Source organism: Salvelinus fontinalis, chromosome 2, assembly GCF_029448725.1.
Source record: "Salvelinus fontinalis isolate EN_2023a chromosome 2, ASM2944872v1, whole genome shotgun sequence".
In the NCBI taxonomy this organism is placed as follows: Eukaryota; Metazoa; Chordata; class Actinopteri; order Salmoniformes; family Salmonidae; genus Salvelinus; species Salvelinus fontinalis.
In genome coordinates this window covers 83,660,087-83,679,494 of record NC_074666.1, presented here as the reverse complement: position 1 = coordinate 83,679,494, position 19,408 = coordinate 83,660,087, and the positions used below count along the sequence as shown (strand labels likewise).

The window sequence follows — 19,408 nt, the reverse complement described above, 5'->3', positions numbered from 1 at the left end:
AATGTCTTGAATCACACAGACGCGTGCCACCATTATAGCGACTGACACATCTGTGCCATTGACATGTAAATTGACATGTAAATATAATGCACATCCACACTCTAGTCTATATATTATGTCGTACAGTTACGTTTCTATAAAGTAGCCTAACCGTGTATGTCAAGAGCCTCTCTGAATCATAATCAGCATTGCATTTTGCAAGAATGAGGAAAAGCATTCTAATTGGTGGTCCACTGGTTTGAGAGCAGGCTACGAATACTACTACAGAGGTGGAGCAGGCAGAGAAAGTCAAGCAGTCAGTCCTAACCCGTATCTCCAACATGGGAACTTTTTTTGACCGACTATGGATATTTTCTGCTTTATTATTAGCTTCTTCTGAAGTTCTTGGTAAGTATTTTCTTTTTCATTCTATAGTTTTTATGTAAAAACTTTTCCTCTGCCATTATATAAGACATTTTCTATTCTAGCCGACGGAATATTATATTTTGTTATATCGTATGTTTTTAATAAGTAATACGTCTTCAGAAACAGGAAAACTCACAAAACTATAGTTTTTGAAGATTTTATTTGTTAAGACAATAAACTGTATGGCACTGTATTGCGCTACTGGAATGGAACATTGGGCATGTTGAGTCCTTAAAAGGGAGCGCTAATTCGCGAAACGCTGTGCCAGAGTGCGCTCATATTTGTACAGGCCACACCTTTGCATTTCACATAGTATTTGTTTTGGCCTCCTGTTTTTATAGAAACAAGTGCTATATAGACAAGCGATCACTTCAACATGCACAACAGCGAATAGCCTAATAATAATAGCCTAATAATAATAAAAGGATATCTAACACATAATTAAACTTCAATACGTCTAATAGACAAAGCGTATACATCTCATTGAAAGAAATGATATGAAACAGCGTTTTCAATTGATATGACTGCAATCAGGTTTTAAACCAACTGTTGCAAGACATAATGTGTAACATCCGCGACTTATTAAGCAGCGTCAACATGACACGTTTCAGCGTCATACAGTGATGGAAATTCCGGCAATGTGTGCGTCTTCCTCTAGCATCGAATTGCCTGTTAACAGCTGTTTTACAGAACAATGTGCGTGACAGGACAGGCTTGGGTAGCAAGCAGTATGGCGCAACAGAGGAGGAGAGAAGTAGAGCCTGGGGCAGAGAGGAAGCAGAGGAGGAGGGACCAGCCGAGAGAGAAAAGAGAGCGTGTGGTAGAGAAACGGAACCGTCTGTGGCCCAACTAACTACTAAAGTCGTGAGAAAAGAAGAAGAAGTGTAGTTTAAATGCAGAGTCAGTGTGGAGAAACGGTCACGAGACACAATTACCTGGCAAGACTGCAAGTGGAATAACATTGTCAGAAACACTCAAAGCTAATAAAGAATCAATCTAAAAGTGTCCATACAGAAAATAGCCTATATGATTCCTTTCAAGTGTCCATATATGGCTTATTTGATTCCCACTACTGGACCTCCTACCTATTCACTCATGTGTATGTTGGTGTGTACTTCAGGCTCAAACATCTGCACATCTCGAGGGGTGAGCACGTGCAGACAGTGTTTGGCTATCCACCCTAGCTGTGCTTGGTGCTTTAAGGAAGTGAGTATATCCTCTGGGGGACACTGTACATAAAGGGCTGTCATTTCTAAACGGTTCACTCTATATGGGTGAAAATACCCTCAAATTAAAGCTGACCTACTGCACTTTAACCTCATAGTCATTGCATCATTTCAAATCCATAGTTCTGGAGTACAGAGCCAAAACAACGTAAAAACGTGTCACTGTCCAAATACTGTATTCATCTTCTGCGCTCCCCTTCCATTGTATTGCATTTAGATGCTCTTTTTTAAATTGATCACTGTCCCTTTACTGGTTGTCTCATTGGGAAGTGTTACTCTTACCACTGTGTGTTGTTGTTCTCCTGGTTTCAGGAGTTTGGCCAAGGGGGCTCCAGTGTGTCCCGTTGTGATCTGAAGCAGAACCTGTTGGATGGGGGGTGTACGAAGGAGGGGCTAGAGTTCCCCTTCAGTACCCTCACCGTGCAGAAAGACACGCCCCTCAGTGACAAGGCATCGGGGGCGGCTGACGACGTCACCCAGATCAGACCCCAGAAACTACGCCTCACTCTGAGACCAGGTACTCTAACACAGCATAGGCTTACATGCAAACACCCATATACTGTACACCGGGTTCACAACTCATCTAAAGTACATTGAACAGAGGAATTGTTACATACTCTCGCTCTCTCTCTCTCTCTCTCCTCAGATGATGCCAGGCGTTTCACAGTGACAGTGAAGCAGGTGGAGGACTACCCAGTTGACCTGTACTATCTGATGGACCTCTCCTACTCCATGAAGGACGACTTGGCCCGCCTGCGTTCCCTGGGCAGCCAGCTGGCTGCAGCCATGGGTCGCACCACCAGCAACCTGCGTATGGGCTTTGGGGCCTTTGTGGACAAGCCCCTGTCCCCATATATGTACACCTACCCTGAGGAAGCTGTCAGTAACCCTTGCTATGGGTGAGTGGGGGGTGGAGTGGACAGAGAGGTGGAGGAGGAGGAGGAGAAGGAGGGAGAGGAGGAGGAGATTTTGAAGAGGGGAAGATTTGAAAAGGTTGATATTCTGTGTTGATGCTCAAATTCCCTCAGGATTTGGCTTCATTAATAGCTGTCAAATTGTGTCTAACAGCAATGTATTTCTCTCTCCACCTTTTTGTCAATTTCCTGTTTTCGGCATGGCACGGGGTGTGATGTGTAGGATCCAGACGCGGTGCCTGCCTCAGTTTGGCTACAAGCACGTGCTGTCTCTGACTAAGCAGGTGGAGCGCTTCACAGAGGAGGTGGCGAAGCAGCAGGTGTCTCGTAACAGAGACTCTCCAGAGGGAGGCTTCGACGCGGTTATACAGGCAGTGGTGTGCAAGGTGATACACACACACACACGCATGTACGCACACACTTAGAGACATACAGGCACACACGCACGCACACACACACACACACACGCACACACGCACGCACGCACGCACGCACACACAATCAGTGGTTTAGAAACAGCACACAAACTTGAATACATACCGTTTCTCTCCTCTCCTCTCCTCTTCTTTCCCTCTCTCTCCCTCCGTCTGCCACTAGGACAAGATAGGCTGGCGTGGGGATGCCTCCCACCTGTTGGTGTTCACTACCGACGCTACGACACACATAGCCTTGGACGGCCGGCTGGCTGGTCTAGTGCAGCCCAATGACGGACAGTGTCACATCGACAGAGACAACAACTATGACAAGTCGTCAACCCTGGTGAGTGGTGTGTGTCAGGGAGTTTGTGTTGGAGTTCTATTCTTCTGTTATCACAAGAGAAACGTAATGATAATGATGGTCTCCTCCTTCAGGACTACCCCTCTCTGGCTCTGATCACAGAGAAGATGTCTGAGAACAACATCAACCTCATTTTTGCTGTGACCAACAATGTGGTGCCCCTCTACCAGGTGAGTACACATGACTTACCAGGGTCACCGTGGTTTCTAGGTGTAGGGATATGGTACATTATCTCTTATGTCCCCTTGGACCCTCTTTCCTCAGAACTACAGCCAGCTCATTCCTGGCACCACAGTTGGAACACTGTCGGATGACTCTGGGAATGTGATCCAACTCATCCTGGATGCTTACGAGGTAAGAGACAGCCGTATATATGAGAGTTGGGTTTTGATTTCTATCATGCCCAGTCATGCCTACTTTACCATTAACATGAGTTGGTAACACCTAGGGAGAATTGTCATGCACTGAGAGACAGCTGCGCTGAGTGCACTCTATCCAATCATAGCAGCAGAATCAACATACAGCCCGGCCATTTGCAGACAACAGAACTACCCATTAGCATGCAGCGCCTCGGACATGTTTACACATGAGAAAACAAAACATAGACATCGTAGCCAATGTTATGTTGAAAGAATGACACTTATGTTGGAAGAACAGGAGCTAACGTTAACATCATGAACACAACTGTCATAAAAAATACTGATACTCTAGAAAGTAGGAAATGCTTTGAGCTTGTCATGCTGCGTCATGCGGTTGCTAAGTCATTCGTCTCGTACATTGGCTGTTTGAGATATTTCAAGAAGAACACACAACATTAGCAAACATACAGCTCCCACTTCAAACTCTCATTGCTTCTAGCGTTTCTTAATGAGGACGTGGAAAAGCGCCGCTAAAGGACTGTGTTCAGCTCCCCTTTAATTCTCAAACAGTCTATTTGACTTCCCACAAGCCAATGTGTCACAGATAGAACACTGTATATACACACTGTATCCATTTCCACAGAGACTAAGAGTAGAGGTTTTCTGAATCGTTTATGTTTCTGATTGAGTTCATTCTGTCCCCTGACCTCTGCACTTTGACCCTTGACCTGTGGAGTAGAGGATCCGTTCCAAGGTGGAGCTGGAGTTGCTGGGTGTTCCAGAGGACCTGGCTCTGTCCTTCAACGCCACCTGCCTCAACGGAGAGCTCATCCAGGGACTCAAGTCCTGCTCCGGACTTAAGATCGGAGACACAGTCAGTACCTGTACCACTCACCATCTGGATGATAAATGCTGGCCTAGTGTCAGATCTTAGGTATATAAATAATGCTCTGTTCTTACTGCACAGTTCAAATGTAACCTGCTGTATCACACACACCTTTCCCCCAGGTGTCGTTCAGTGTGGAGGCCAGGTTACGCGGCTGCCCTAAGGAGAAGAACCGTACCTTCACCATTAAACCCGTGGGCTTCAAAGACGCCCTGGAGGTTACGGTCCACTTCGCCTGCGGGTGTGACTGTGAGGCCACAGCCCAGCCCGAGAGTCCTCTCTGTAACCAGGGAAATGGGACCTACGAGTGTGGTGTGTGCCAGTGTCACCCGGGGCGCCTGGGAGACCGCTGTGAGTGTGCCGACGGGGACTACAGGCCCTCAGACCAAGGCAACTGCAGCCCCAAACCTGAGGACCCCATCTGCAGTGGGAGGGGCAACTGTGTGTGTGGCCAGTGCTCCTGCCACACTAGTGGTTTTGGAAAGGTGTGGGGCAAATACTGCGAGTGTGACGACTTCAACTGCCTTCGCTTCAAAGGAGAGATCTGCTCAGGTGAGTGGATAGATATACTGTTGTGTCTGTCAAGGAGACAGACATGTTGGTTTCTTTTACTCCATGTTATTTTCTGCTGAGTTTTGAAGCTTTACACATCAACACAAGTCGAAAAGTTGTTTTTGTAACATTTCTTCTCTCTGTTTGCTTTAGGGTTATGGGTTTTGGCAGGCTTATGGTTTTAGCAGGAAAAAGGAGATTTCCATTTCTTTAGAACATGTCCACAATGCCTCAGTTGACCCTTATCCTGACCTCTCTCTCTCTTTACTGTTAAGGGTGGGACCCTTTTTTCAATTTTAGCCTAAAATGACATACACAAATCTAACTGCCTGTAGCTCAGGACCTGAAGCAAGGATATGCATATTCTTGATACCATTTGAAAGGAAACACTTTGAAGTTTGTGGAAATGTGAAATTCATGTCGGAGAATATAAACATTAGATCTGGTAAAGGATAATACAAACAAAAAAACATGCGTTTTCAAATTTTTTCTGTTGTTCCATCAACTTCACAAGAAGTTATTCCGATTATTAAAATCAAAACCACGTCTTCTTCCATGCTCATTTTAGCGGAGTAAACAAGCTCACAGAGCTCACTGATTCCATCAATCTTCTAACCACTCTTGGGAATGAAGTATGAGATGTCATCGCTGATCATCTCTCCCCCTACTGCACGCCTGCACAGCACACACGTTGCTCAATCAAAGTAACAACATTTTAATAGGTCCTGTCATTGGATAATTCAATGTTGATGCATAGCAGATGAGTCATGGTGCTGTTGCTACATTTATATATGTGTTGGCTATAACTCTGTGCTTTAACCACAACCGTTCCCTTAGGGATGGACTGAGCTTTATTAGACCACCAGGACTTTGCTTATGGTAACAGAGGTTAAAGTCCGATTGGCCAGTCGCTGTTGTACTCACTGAAAGAATGAGAGGCACTGGATACCTGTAGAGAAGTTATATCTGTATCTTCTTGATGTTTCCGGGGAAAGAGCTACGTAGTCTATTATATTCTTTTTACTGAAAATACAATGTTTGATTCCCTCCATAAGACATCCTTTGTTGTCAAATAGATGGTTCCCATTAGTTCCCAGCGTAGCCCTGAGTCTGTCGTCCTAGGAATGAGGATGTTCCCATGGTCAACCGCTTCAATTGTTTTGTTTGGTTTCACGTTGTCCAGACTTTTCCTCGTCCCTCTCTCCCCTCACCCAGCCATAGCATGCCTCCACATGGATTTAGATGGGAAGGCAGGGGGGTGGGGCCTGAGTCGCGTGAGACAGCATCTCTTAACCCAAACAGTCTGGCCCTTTGGGAAGGCATCATAGAAAGGGCCCCTGGGCTGAACAAGAGTGGTATCATGTGCACCGGAATTGTATTTATTTATTCAACGTACGTAAGGCAACCAGCTGCAATAGGATTGTGAGTTTGCTCAACAAAATAGCATTAAAGTTGATTCAATGTACAATTGTAAGGCAACCAACTGCAATAGGATTGTGTGTTTGCTCAATATTTGGGCATATTGCTGAACCAACATACATTCTGTTCTACCTTATTTGCATATTTCCCAGTGTAAAATGAAACTTCATGACAGTATATTACATACAGTACCAGTCACAAGTTTGGACACACCTACTCATTCAAGGGTTTTTCTTTATTTTTACTAATTTTCTACATTGTAGAATAATAGTGAAGACATCAAAACTATGAAATAACACATATGGAATTATATAGTAACCAAAAAAGTGTAAAACAAATCAAAATATAATTATTATTTGAGATTCTTCAAAGAAGCCACCCTTTTCCTTGATGACAGTTTTGCACAATCTTGGCATTCTCTCAACCAGCTTCACCTGGAATGCTTTTCCAACATTCTTGAAGGAGTTCCCACATATGCTGAGCACTTGTTGGCTGCTTTTCCTTCACTCTGCCATCCAAATCATCCCAAACCATCTCAATTGGGTTGAGGTCGGGTGATTGTGGAGGCCAGGTCATCTGATGCAGCACTCCATCACGCTCCTTCTTGGTCAAATAGACCTTACACATCGTGGAGGTGTGTTGGGTCATTGTCCTGTTGAAAAACAAATGATAGTTTCACTAAGCGCAAACCAGGTGGGATGAGGTATCACTGTAGAATACTGTGGTGGCCAGGCTGGTTAAGTGTGCTTTGAATTCTAAATAAATCACTGGCAGTCACCAGCAAAGCACCCCCCACACCATCACACCTCCTCCTCCATGCTTCACGTTGGGAACCACACATGTGGAGATAATCCGTTCACCTACTCTGCGTTTCACAAAGACAAGGCGGTTGGAATAAAAAATATCACATTTTGACTCATCAGACCAAAGGACAGATTTCCACCGGTCTAATGTTCATTGCTCATGTTTATTGACCCAAGCAATTCTCTTCTTATTATTGATGTCCTTTACTAGTGGTTTCTTTGCAGCAATTTGACCACGAAGGCCTGATTCACACAGTCTCTTCTGAACAGTTGATGTTGAGATGTATCTGTTACTTGAGCTCTGTGAAGCATTTATTTGGACTGCAATTTCTGAGGCTGGTAACACTAATGAACTTATCCTCTGCAGCAGAGGTAACTCTGGGTCTTCCTTTCCTGTGGATGTCCTCACGCGAGCCAGTTTCATCATAGCGCTTGATGGGTTTTGCGACTGCACTTGAAGAAACTTTCAAATTTCTTGAAATGTTCCCTATTGACTGACCTTCATGTCCTAAAGTAATGATGGACTGTCATTTCTCTTTGCTTATTTGAGCTGTTCTTGCCATAATATGGACTTGGTCTTTTACCAAATAGGGCTATCTTCTGTATACCACCCCTACCTTGTCACAACACAACTGATTGGCTCAAACTCATGGTTGAGAGAATGCCAAGTGTGTGCAAAGCTGTCATCAAGTCAAATATTCTACTTTGAAGAATCTCAAATATAAAATATATTTAGATTTGTTTAACACTTTTTTGGTTACTAAATGATTCCATATGTGTTATTTCATAGTTTTGATGTCTTCACTATTATTCTACAACATAGAAAATAGTAAAATAAAGAAAAACCCTTGAATGAGTAGGTGTGTCCAAGCTTTTGAGTGGTATTGTATATCATCAGGCCTTTCTTTTGGGGGCAGCGGTCTGAAACTGCTGGTTTACAGGCCACGTCAAGCCTGCAAGTTACATTATGATGTGTAATTCCTATTGGAATCCACTGAGAGTGAGGATATCCAACAATTAGAACTTTTAATCACCCGCAACCTGCATTGAGAATGACTGACAGGGTAGGTAAAATGAGTTATTGAGACTACCTAAATCATAAACTGCAACAGCCATCACAGTAACGGGTGCAAAAAGTCAGACTACTAACAGATTGGATTAGTTTTGAAAAATGTTTATTTTTTATGTTTATGTAGCATAAGATTAATCAACCAATCAACCAAAACACAGCTATTGAAACAAACAATTCTGAAAATCAACCTGCAATAGAGCATGCTGGAAAATATTATAATGACGGGTGTAGTTTTGAGCAAACATATTTGTAATTTTACTCCAAAGGCCAACATGAATTTGTAATTAGTCTCAACAAGTTAATATACATTCAGCTCAATGTGAGAAAAGTCTGTTGAATGAACAAACCGTCACACATTAGCTACATTTATTTTCCTTCAATTCACAGAATAATGCTGATTAAGCAATTGGTTAAGTTGGCTTTTTTACAGTGTGTGCTATGTGTGAAATGCTATGTATGGTGGTTAGGGTGAAGTCAGGACTTGGGAATGGGACATATTTGGTTAAAACAGACATTTATGTCTTAACTCAGCATTAGCTATGGTTTTGTCAGTGGAAAAGATGTTGTTTGTGGGATTGTGGTCTTAGTCATTGAGATCTACTCTTGTGTGAAGCGTCTAGGGTTGGAATGAATGACACAGAAATGCAACAGTCCAGAACTCCATATTTAGTGAGTAGAGCCAGTGGAGCACGCTGAAGGAGACTCAACTTTGTCAGCCTGTGTCTCTGGAGTCTTGTTGTCATGATGTCATTACTGTGTGAAGAACAGTAAAGTATCAGAGTCCCTGGGCTCCAGCTCAATCTGGGTCTCCCCCAAGGCCCATCCCGTCCTCCTAACCCCAGGCCCTCCCACATCCCCCTGATGGTGTGTATTTCTCCCTCTGCTCTGGAGCTAGGGCAGTGGAGCAGGAGTCAGCAAGCACATCCACAGGGCACACAAACATGCAAGAGAGAACATGAAAGTTAGCATTCCTCTGGCACGCTACCCTCTCTCTTTCTATCCTTCTCTCTCTATCTCCCTCTTTTAAAAAGTTCATATCCATCACCAAAACTCCCACTCATCTCCTCTCTCTTTTTTTTATTATTCTCTCATCGGTGTTTACAGTTCTCTCTCTCTCTCTCTCTCTCTCTCTATGTCTATGACTCCCTCCACCTCTTCGCTCTCATTCTCTCTGTCCTCCCTCCTGGACTCCATGTTTATGTGTCTCTGTAGTTCATGTTTACGACTTGATAAATTGGAGGATTAGAGTGCCGTCTCAGACAGAGGCAGATTATTTAGATATGCATGCCAAATGGCACCCTGTTCCCTATATAGTGCACTACTTTTGACCAGGGCCCATAGGGCTCACGTCAAAAGTAATGCACTATGTAGGGAATAGGGTGCCATTTGGGAAGTATACCTAGAAACGCCTTCTCATTTCTCTGACTCGACCTTACAACAAATACACTAGAGAGAACAAGGCACAAGCATGAACTCACTGTACGGACGAGGTAAAGTGTAAGGAGCATTAGCCAAACACAAGAACGTTATTATGAGAGGAAAAGCAGAACTTTCTTTACTATGTACTGGTTGTGTCAACAGCATTCAGTTGAGTTTGTGCTCTGTTTGCGGGATACATACTGTAAAACATTAACCAGCTCAACGCAGACAGCTTATGTGCCTGCAAGACAGTCAAGCAACCTTTTATAACTATAGCTGCCTCTTTCATTACAAACACACACACACAGATACACAGACACACACACACAGACACACAGACACACACAGACACACACACACACACTTATCTCATAGTGATGACAGAGTCAGATAGGGCGTGGGAACTGGGGAATTCAGTTGAAGGAGGTGGTTTCACCTGAAAACAACAATTCCCCAATGTCTCTGAGGGCCTGTTTATACAGTTTACAGACCTCTGTTTAGTTTCCATCGGTCACTCTAACCCAGTTGCGCTCTGAGACAGTGACTCAGTGTGTCTCTGCTCTTCGTCATTCATTGCCCAGCCCTGTTGCATTAACCTTCATCCTGTGAGAAACAGCCAGTTGCTCTAGCATGTCTGTCTGAAGGCAATCAAACAATAATTTCTCAACTTTGCTGGCTGGGCTGAGAAATATTGTGGAGGCTTCAGGGAGTGGTCATCACAGCCAGGGATTGTCCCAGTGTTGGGAGGGGAAGAGTGGGATGGATTACCAGTTAGCTTCCTGCCATTGTCTGCACTGTCTGGTCATGAATTGATGACTTCATGTTTTGGAAATGATTACTTAATATGGACTCATCACATATGTGTCTGCCTGCCCATGCTCTCAATACACTCATTAATACAGAGACAAACACATTTGCTGACAATTATAAAATAGAAACACAACATGCAACAATTCCAAAGATTTTACTGAGTTACAGTTCATATGAGGAAATCAGTCAATTGAAATGAATTCATTAGGCCCTAATCTATGGATTTCACATGACTGGGAATACATATATGCATCTGTTGGTCACAGATAACTTAAAAAAAAAAAAAATGGGCCTCAGGTTCTCGTCACGTTATTTCTGTGCATTAAAATTGGCATTGATCAAATGCAATTGTGTTTGTTGTCAGTAGTTTATGCCTGCCCATAACATAATCCCATCGCCACTATGGGGCACTCTGTTCACAATGTTGACATCAGCAAACCGCTCGCCCATACGAGGTCATACACATAGTCTGCGGCTGGACGTACTGCCAAATTCTCTAAAACGGCATTGGAGACGGCTTATGGTAGAGAAATGAACGTTAGCTTATCTGGCAACACCTCTGGTGGACATTCCTGTCATAAGCATTCCAATTGCACGCTCCCTCAAAACTTGAAATATCCGTGGCATTGTGCTGTGTGAAAACTGCACATTTTAGAGTGGCCTTTTATTGTCCCGAGCACAAGGTGCACCTGTGTAATCATCATGCTGTTATATCAGCTTCTTGATATGCCACACCTGTCAGGTGGATTGATTATCTTGGAAAAGGAGAAATGCTCACTTACAGGGATGTTAACACATTTGTGCACAACATTTGAGAGAAATAAGCTTTGTGTGCGTATGGAACATTTCTGGGATCTTTTATTTCAGCTCATGAAACATGAGACCAACACATTACATGTTGCGCTTATATTGTTGTTCAGTATAGTTATGATCTGTGTAAAGGCTGTCGCTTTCCTCATCCTCGGAAGAGGTGAGGAGAGAAGGATCTTCAGACCAAAACGCAGGCTCAGGGAAATAAGCCATCTTTATTATAAATTACGATGGCACACGAAACGAAACAAAACACTTTCCAAACTACAAAATAAGAAAACGACGTTGACGCAACCTGAACATAAACTTACATAACTAAACATAAACTTACGTACAGGAAAACAGACGACATCGAAACGAAACGAAACAAACAAACGCTACAGTCCCATGTGGTACGAACAGACATACGGACACAGGAGACAATCACCCACCAACAAACAGTGAGAATGCCCTACCTAAATATGACTCTTAATTAGAGGCAAACGCAAACCACCTGCCTCTAATCAAGAGCCATACCAGGCAAACCAAAACCAACATAGAAACAGATAACATAGAATGCCCACCCAACCTCACGTCCTGACCAACTAACACACAAAAACTAACATAAATAGGTCAGGAACGTGACAATCTGGCAAAAACACACGCACAAACCACTCACATACACATTGCTTTGAAATTCAAAACATTCCAGGCCAGGGTTGTAATTGCACTCATGGGTTTGTCCAGTACTGATAACGTGATGATAAGAGATATATAAACCTAATGTACAAAAGATACATTATTAGTGTCTCTAAGTTAGACATAAAATGTCCATAAAAAATGGTCCATCCTCACTCTCTGTGTCTCTGCCAGGCCATGGGAAATGTGACTGTGGCTTCTGCAAGTGTGGCTCTGACTGGATGGGGGAGAACTGTAACTGCACAACCCGGACAGACACCTGCATGTCCAGTATGGGCCTGCTGTGCAGCGGCCGGGGCCAGTGTGTGTGTGGGGCCTGCGAGTGCACCCAGCCAGGGGCCTACGGGGCCACTTGTGAGAGGTGTCCGACCTGCCCTGATGCCTGCAGCATCAAAAAGTGAGTAAATACTGTACAAGTGGCAGTATAACTGCCTACACACAGATACTGTATGAGTACATGTGATAGGGGTGATGATGAAATGGTGATGCAATAAGGAAGAGGAGGAAAGGGAGGATGATTATGATGAAGAAGTTGGTGGTGGTGACGATGATGATGTATTAACATTGTGTTGCATCTGCAGGGAATGTGTTGAATGTAAGCACTTCAAGAGAGGCCGTCTTTTTGAGGAGAAAAGCTGTGCCCGAATCTGCAGGGATGAAATTCAGAAGGTGGAAGAACTAGGTAAGAACTATTACACAATGCTCCCTTATTGTGTGTTCAACATGCTCTCCACGCAATAGATTGCATTATTTATAGTGCTTGATGTTCTCACATATTCCATCATATGAGTGGCAGGTAGCCTACCGGGTAAGAGCGCTGGGCCAGTACCTGAAATGTTGCTGGTTTGAATCACTGAGCTAACTATGTGAAATATTTGTTAATGTCCCCTTGAGCAGTGTACTTAACCCCAATTGCTCATTTAAAGCATGTTATATATGCTATTTATTTAACTAGGCAAGTCAGTTAAAAAATGTATACCTTCACGAGTCTAGTTCATCCTTTGGAGCAATTTCCAAACGCCCGAAGGTACCACATTCATCTGTACAAACAATCGTATGCAAGTATAAACACCATGGGACCACGCAGCCGTCATACCGCTCAGGAAGGAGACGCGTTCTGTCTCCTAGAGATGAACGTACTTTGGTGCGAAAAGTGCAAATCAATCCCAGAACAACAGCAAAAGACCTTGTGAAGATGCTGGAGGAAGCAGTAAACAGTAAAACGAGTCCTATATTGACATAACCTGAAAGGACGCTCAGGAAGGAAGAAGCCACTGCTCCAAAACTGCCATAAAAAAGTCAGACAACGGTTTGCAACTGCACATGGTGACAAAGATCGTACTTTTTGGAGAAATGTCCTCTGGACTGATGAAACAAAAATAGAACTGTTTGGCCATAATGACCATCATTATGTTTGGAGGAAAAAGGGGGAGGTTAGCAAGCCGAAGAACACCATCCCAACCGTGAAGCACAGGGGTGGCAGCATCTTGTTGTGGGGGTGCTTTGCTGCAGGAGGGACTGGTACACTTCACAAAATAGATGGCATCATGAGGAAGGATATTTTGTGGATATATTGAAGCAACATCTCAAGACATCAGTCAGGAAGTTAAAAGCTTGGTCGCAAATGGGTCTTCCAAATGGACAATGACCCCAAGCATACTTCCAAAGTTGTGGAAAAATGGCTTAAGGACAACAATGTCAAGGTATTGGAGTGGCCACAAAGCCCTGACCTCAATCCTATAGAAAATTTGTGGGCAGAACTGAAAAAGCGTGTGCGAGCACGGAGGCCTAGAAACCTGACTCAGTTACACCAGCTCTGTCAGGAGGAATGGGCCAAAATTCACCCAACTTATTGTGGGAAGCTTGTGGAAGACTATGCGAAACATTTGACCCGATTTAAACAATTTAAAGGCAATGCTACCAAATACTAATTCAGTGTATGTAAACTTCTGACCCACTGGGAATGAGATTAAAGAAATAAAACCTGAAATAAATAATTCTCTCTACTATTATTCTGACATTTCACATTCTTAAAATAAAGTGGTGATCCTAACTGACCTAAGACATGACATGTTTACTAGGATTATATGTCAGGAATTGTGACAAACTGAGGTTAAATGTGTTTGGCTAAGGTGTATGTAAACTTCCGACTTCAACTGTAGAGCCGGACTATAGGTTTGTGATATGAAGTCAAAACTGTGTGCTAACAACCCACATTGAGGCCCCAATTTCTCTACAGTATCAGATCCTGTTCTTCCTGAGGAAACTGCAGTTTCAGAGTGGATATGACGCTGATGATCATTCATTGAATCCATTTTAACATTCAATATGATCTGTTGGTTTGGTAATCTTAACCTAAAGAGTCAAAACATGCTGGGTAACATTGTGAAACCAGGTAGCAGGATCATTGGTATGAACTTACAGTATCTGACCTTTCTCACCAGTAACAGACATGAATCATACGCCATGAGCCATCCATTCTGAGAGACTCCTGGCATCCCACGTTTGATGCATTTTTGTATACTTCCCTTAGAGTGCAGATACACGCCTCCTAGGTTTAAAATGAATGGCTCAAAAGTCTCCTTCATCCAAGCTGCTATTAGCTTTCTCAATATGCGGTAGGACTGTTCTGTTTTGGTACGGACTGGTTTATTCATGTCTGGTTCCTTATCCACTAATTCCTGTGGACACTACTGTTTATATTGTATTTGTTCGTCTATATATTTAATGTTGTGTGTCCATAGATTTTACTACGTGCTGCAAAATAAATACTATTAACCTCCAGCTCCTCATCTTGTCTCTCTCTCTCTCTCTCACTCCCCTATAACCCTCTCTTTCATCCCAGTCTTCTATGAGAAGAATGCTGTGAACTGCACCTATAAGGATGAGAATGACTGTGTAGAGCACTTCCAGTACTACGAGGATGCCAGTGGAAAGTCCATCCTATATGTCATGGAGCCTGGTGAGTGTGTCCATCCGTGTGTGAATGGGTCTGAGTTCTGTGCTCATATGTACAGCATATGATGTGTTTGACAGGGTCTGGATGAGAGTGAATTCCTTTAGTATTCTAGAGAATAATAATGATGAGAATAATGATGTGTGTAGAAATAATGTGCATTGCTACTGATGCCTGGGAGCTGTAAGAGGAGTCGATTTTTCTCCCTAAGTATGAATAGTGTGTTCCTGGGTTCCACGCCAGTCATTATCTGTGTGGCTGGCATGCACCACTAGAGTAGAGCAGGTACAGAGAGGGTTCTCTAAAGAGGGTTCTCTAAAGCTCATAATAGCACTCAGCTCTGCCACCCCTGGTAGTCTTCTCCCCTCTGACACGCACCCAAGAGGAACAAAGACAATTCCAAAGCCAGAGCGAGGTGCATTAACGCTAGTACCCTATTGCCGACACAAATATCATCCACCCAACCCCCCCCCCCCCCACACTTTTTCATCCCTCTCCATCTCTTTTCCCCGTTCAATCCTTTCAATCCTCTCTTCTCCTGTTTTCTTCTCTCTCTTTCAGACTGCCCTAAAGGGCCTGATATCCTGGTGGTTCTCATGGCGGTGGCGGGGGCCATCTTGTTTCTGGGTCTGGCTGGCCTGCTCATCTGGAAGCTGCTGGTCACTGTTCATGACCGCCGAGAGTTCGCCAAGTTTGAGGAGGAGAGGGCTAAGGCCAAATGGGATACGGTGAGTCCGACTATGCTTTTAAGATAAAGCTGCCATCTGATGGAGAAAATATGAATGGCCTGAATATTTATCCATGTCAAGATGACATGTGTCTGATTGGATGTTTGATATATTTGTCCTCGATTTGTTTCCATTTTTCAGGCTAACAACCCCTTGTACAAAGGAGCCACCACCACTTTCACCAATGTGACCTACCGTGGGAACTCTTGAGGGACTTTTGACCAATCACAATCAGCAAAACTCAGGGGTCTATGAGAGATGCAATGTAGTGACACAGAGGGGGTTGGTGAGGTGGAACCTCTCCACTGTCATGTGATAAAGTGTGCTGACTCTGTCAATGAAATATGTTTGTTGACATTGTATTGTAGTGATGGTATTGTACATAATTAAAAACCAAAGCATTAAAACTGCCTTATCCAACATTTCAATGTCAGTCCAGAATATGGCAAGGCCTCCAGGACCCCTATTTCACCCACAAAGTGTGACGTCATTCCTGTAATAAGGCCTAGTATAGTTCAGAGACCCCAAACCTACCTTTGGAGAGAAAGATTGTTATGCTCTGTTATTGTTTCAAATTTGGTGCATGAAATTGCACTGCACACACCACAGCACACTTGCCCACAGGCCTTTTTTACAAACAACCTGGCTGTAGTATATTATTATGGATCCCAGCTGCTTGCTACTACTGTCACGGTTTACTTGTGTTGTGACACTGAACTCAGGTATTCACACTGTATTACAAAAAAGTCAAGTCCAATACCTGTAATAAACAGCCACATGGGATATCATGAGTGAATTATGTTTTAGTTAATGGTGCTGGTGCCCAATGTATGCTGTATGTTAATGGCCACTAATGAACAGCTATGGCAATCTGCTCTAGCATGTGTACAGTACAGTATGCACTTGTGCTTTGGTATCAAACTTGGGAGTGATGGACATCAATTAACTGTTTGTAGCGAAGTTTGCCAGTTGTTAGAATGTAGCTACACAAACAGAAGTTTGTGGTCCCTTTTATAAATCACATTTTTTATAAAAGAAAGCATTTCTGGGACATTGGTTGTTCTGTCATTTGCTTTATTGCATAAAATGTGTAAATGTTACATTTAATGTGTTTTGGGAATGAGTGGCTTTTGGATAGTTGATTGGTTTTACTATGTTGATTAAAAAAAATGAAATCACTCATCCATTTTTCTGTCTCTTTTTAGCAATTTCACTCTGCTAAGAAACATTTTAGAAAAGATTATCTGCTTTTGTGTTTTCCTTTTATATATATAACATTATGTTTGTAATTGAATGAGTATCAATAACACATCGTGCAAACCTGTCACGCTCGTCGAAAAGAGTGGACCAAGATGCAGCGTGGTATGTTTCCATCTCTTTTAATAGGAAGAGAAAAACTCAAAGAACAAAAACAATAACGCAAACAAACGAAACGTGAAGCTAATAATAGTGAACACAGGCAACTATACATAGTCAAGATCCCACAAAGCACCATAGGGAAATGGCTACCTAAATAAGATCCCCAATCAGAGGCAACGATAAACAGCTGCCTCTGATTGGGAACCATACCAGGCCAACATAGACATACAATTCCCCTAGATAACTCACCCTTAATCACACCCCGACCTAACCAACATAGAGAATAAACAGCTCTCTATGGTCAGGTTGTGACAAAACCAGTACAAACACGATTTGCCATGGTGAAAGATACAGAGATTTCTGCGCATGTGCAGGATATATATTTTTTTTTAACGTAGCTGCTGTCAACTCCGCTGCTGCTCAGTGCTCTGTTGCCGCTTCACCCACCCGTAACATGAGCATCTCATCATTATATACAGATCTCTAGATTCAGCCACTTGCGAATTAAAAAGTTAATTTGGCAGGTGCACAGTGCACTGCTAAAATGCTCGCTAACCCCTAAAGTACATTGATGTTTTGCCAAAAGTATATAATTACCACTGTCTAAATAAAATAATTCAAAAAACTTTACCAGAGAGCTTGACTTAGCTATAGAGGACCATTAGCATCTTTTTAAATTTTTTTTAAATAGTTGTGGATTGTTTCAAATCACAAGTGCATAGGCCTCTGCCTATTTGGGAAGCCGGCAGTGCGTGTGGCAATAGGCCTAGCTGATTACTGAGTTGCAGCTGCTAGTAAAACGCCTTTAAAATGTGTGGAGATAATGTGTCTCGACTATAATTTAAAATGTTGAGACAAGAAGATGGGGAATGCATGCTCTCTCCAGAATGTGCTCCACTGTCACCTGCCAATTCTTGCACATTCATTGTTTCATTGTGTGAATTGCTTGCCCTTATTTTGACAAATTCCCCATTACATATGTAACCAGCAGGCCTAGGAAATGTACAGGCAATCCCCATCATTTAGTTACATAGATTTCTATTATTCGTTCCTGGTACTGTACATCTCGGGTTGTTTGGCTCTAGGATTCCCCCAAGTCTCACAATACTTGTCTGAAGGTAGTCCAGACACTTTAAAACAAACTTTGTTTAAATATTTTTCATGATCTGTTTTTCCATGTATGAATCTGTTATGCAATGCGTTTCAACGGGCCAATAGCAATAGCAGTTCAAATTCAATGTTTCATCAAATCATTTTTTTAATATTTATCTTTCATACCTAAAGGGGTCCTAAAATTCTAAATCAAATAGCTAAATGATCCTTGGTATGACCATCTTAAAACTATTCCATATGTTAACTTAGTAGAGTGACATCCCAAGGATAGGTGCAGGTGCAAAGTCTTATTTTTCTTCTAAAGGATTTGGTTGGCGGAGCGCATCCAACTTTTAGGTGCATACACCACCACCTACTGTACTGTTGTGTGAGGCCATTCACGGCCTACATAAATTTGATAGAGTAATACAATATTGGGAAACAGGAAAATTACCCTGCCAACTATTAGCCCTCTATAATAAAAAAAACACTACCCCATTCCACTATTTAACCCTGTCTAATCCTACTACTGACCAACGGTCTGAGAGAACAGAACACTACCACTCAACACCACCTGCAACACCACATTCCTTCGTCTCATGCCCCCCTGCACACTTCTCACTTCTAGGAATCTCCCCTCCTACACACTGCTGCAACATCCCCATAAACTTCACAACTAAAACACTGTAGTATTTTGGGAACAAAATCTCTCACGGGATACTTTACACTTCCTAACTTGACCTTGTTCGGGCAAAGACTCTACATCAAAACTCAGCAGTACAGGCATTGTCTTCTCCGTTTTCCCTACGCTCTCCACCGGGTCTCCGTCGCATCAAACGGCGGGTGTCACAGACACCGCAAATCTTCCATTTCAACTGTTCCTCCTCAACACACTGCCATCCCTGTTACCACTCCTTTCAACTCCACCCTGCTCCAGAGAGCAAAGCAAGTCACATTTCTTGTCCCTAACTCCTTCTGGACTGAAGAAACACAATAAATCATCACTATTCCACTCAGAGTTACTTTCAACAGTCCCCAACCTCTTCTCCATCCAACCTGACACCACATGTGGATTAGCCAAAATGCAAGGTTCATTCCCTCCAAAAATCTCAGTCCCACTGGGCCAGAATCATCCTTTTCATC

The 19,408-nt window shown here is 43.0% G+C and overlaps 1 protein-coding gene across 1 annotated transcript; it reads left to right on the top strand.

Annotated features, from left to right (window-relative positions):
- The first annotated feature begins 222 nt into the window (after nucleotides 1–222).
- Nucleotides 223–16,996, top strand: LOC129829385 (integrin beta-3-like). The gene is made up of 15 exons (XM_055891052.1): nucleotides 223–387; nucleotides 1,526–1,611; nucleotides 1,944–2,148; nucleotides 2,278–2,530; nucleotides 2,769–2,931; nucleotides 3,143–3,304; nucleotides 3,397–3,492; nucleotides 3,587–3,676; nucleotides 4,421–4,555; nucleotides 4,690–5,119; nucleotides 12,305–12,527; nucleotides 12,712–12,812; nucleotides 14,976–15,092; nucleotides 15,648–15,814; nucleotides 15,956–16,996. Exons 1-15 carry the CDS (start codon nucleotides 321–323, stop codon nucleotides 16,022–16,024), a joined length of 2,364 nt encoding a protein of 787 aa, XP_055747027.1. The 5' UTR covers nucleotides 223–320; the 3' UTR covers nucleotides 16,025–16,996.
- Nucleotides 16,997–19,408: the final 2,412 nt, after the last annotated feature.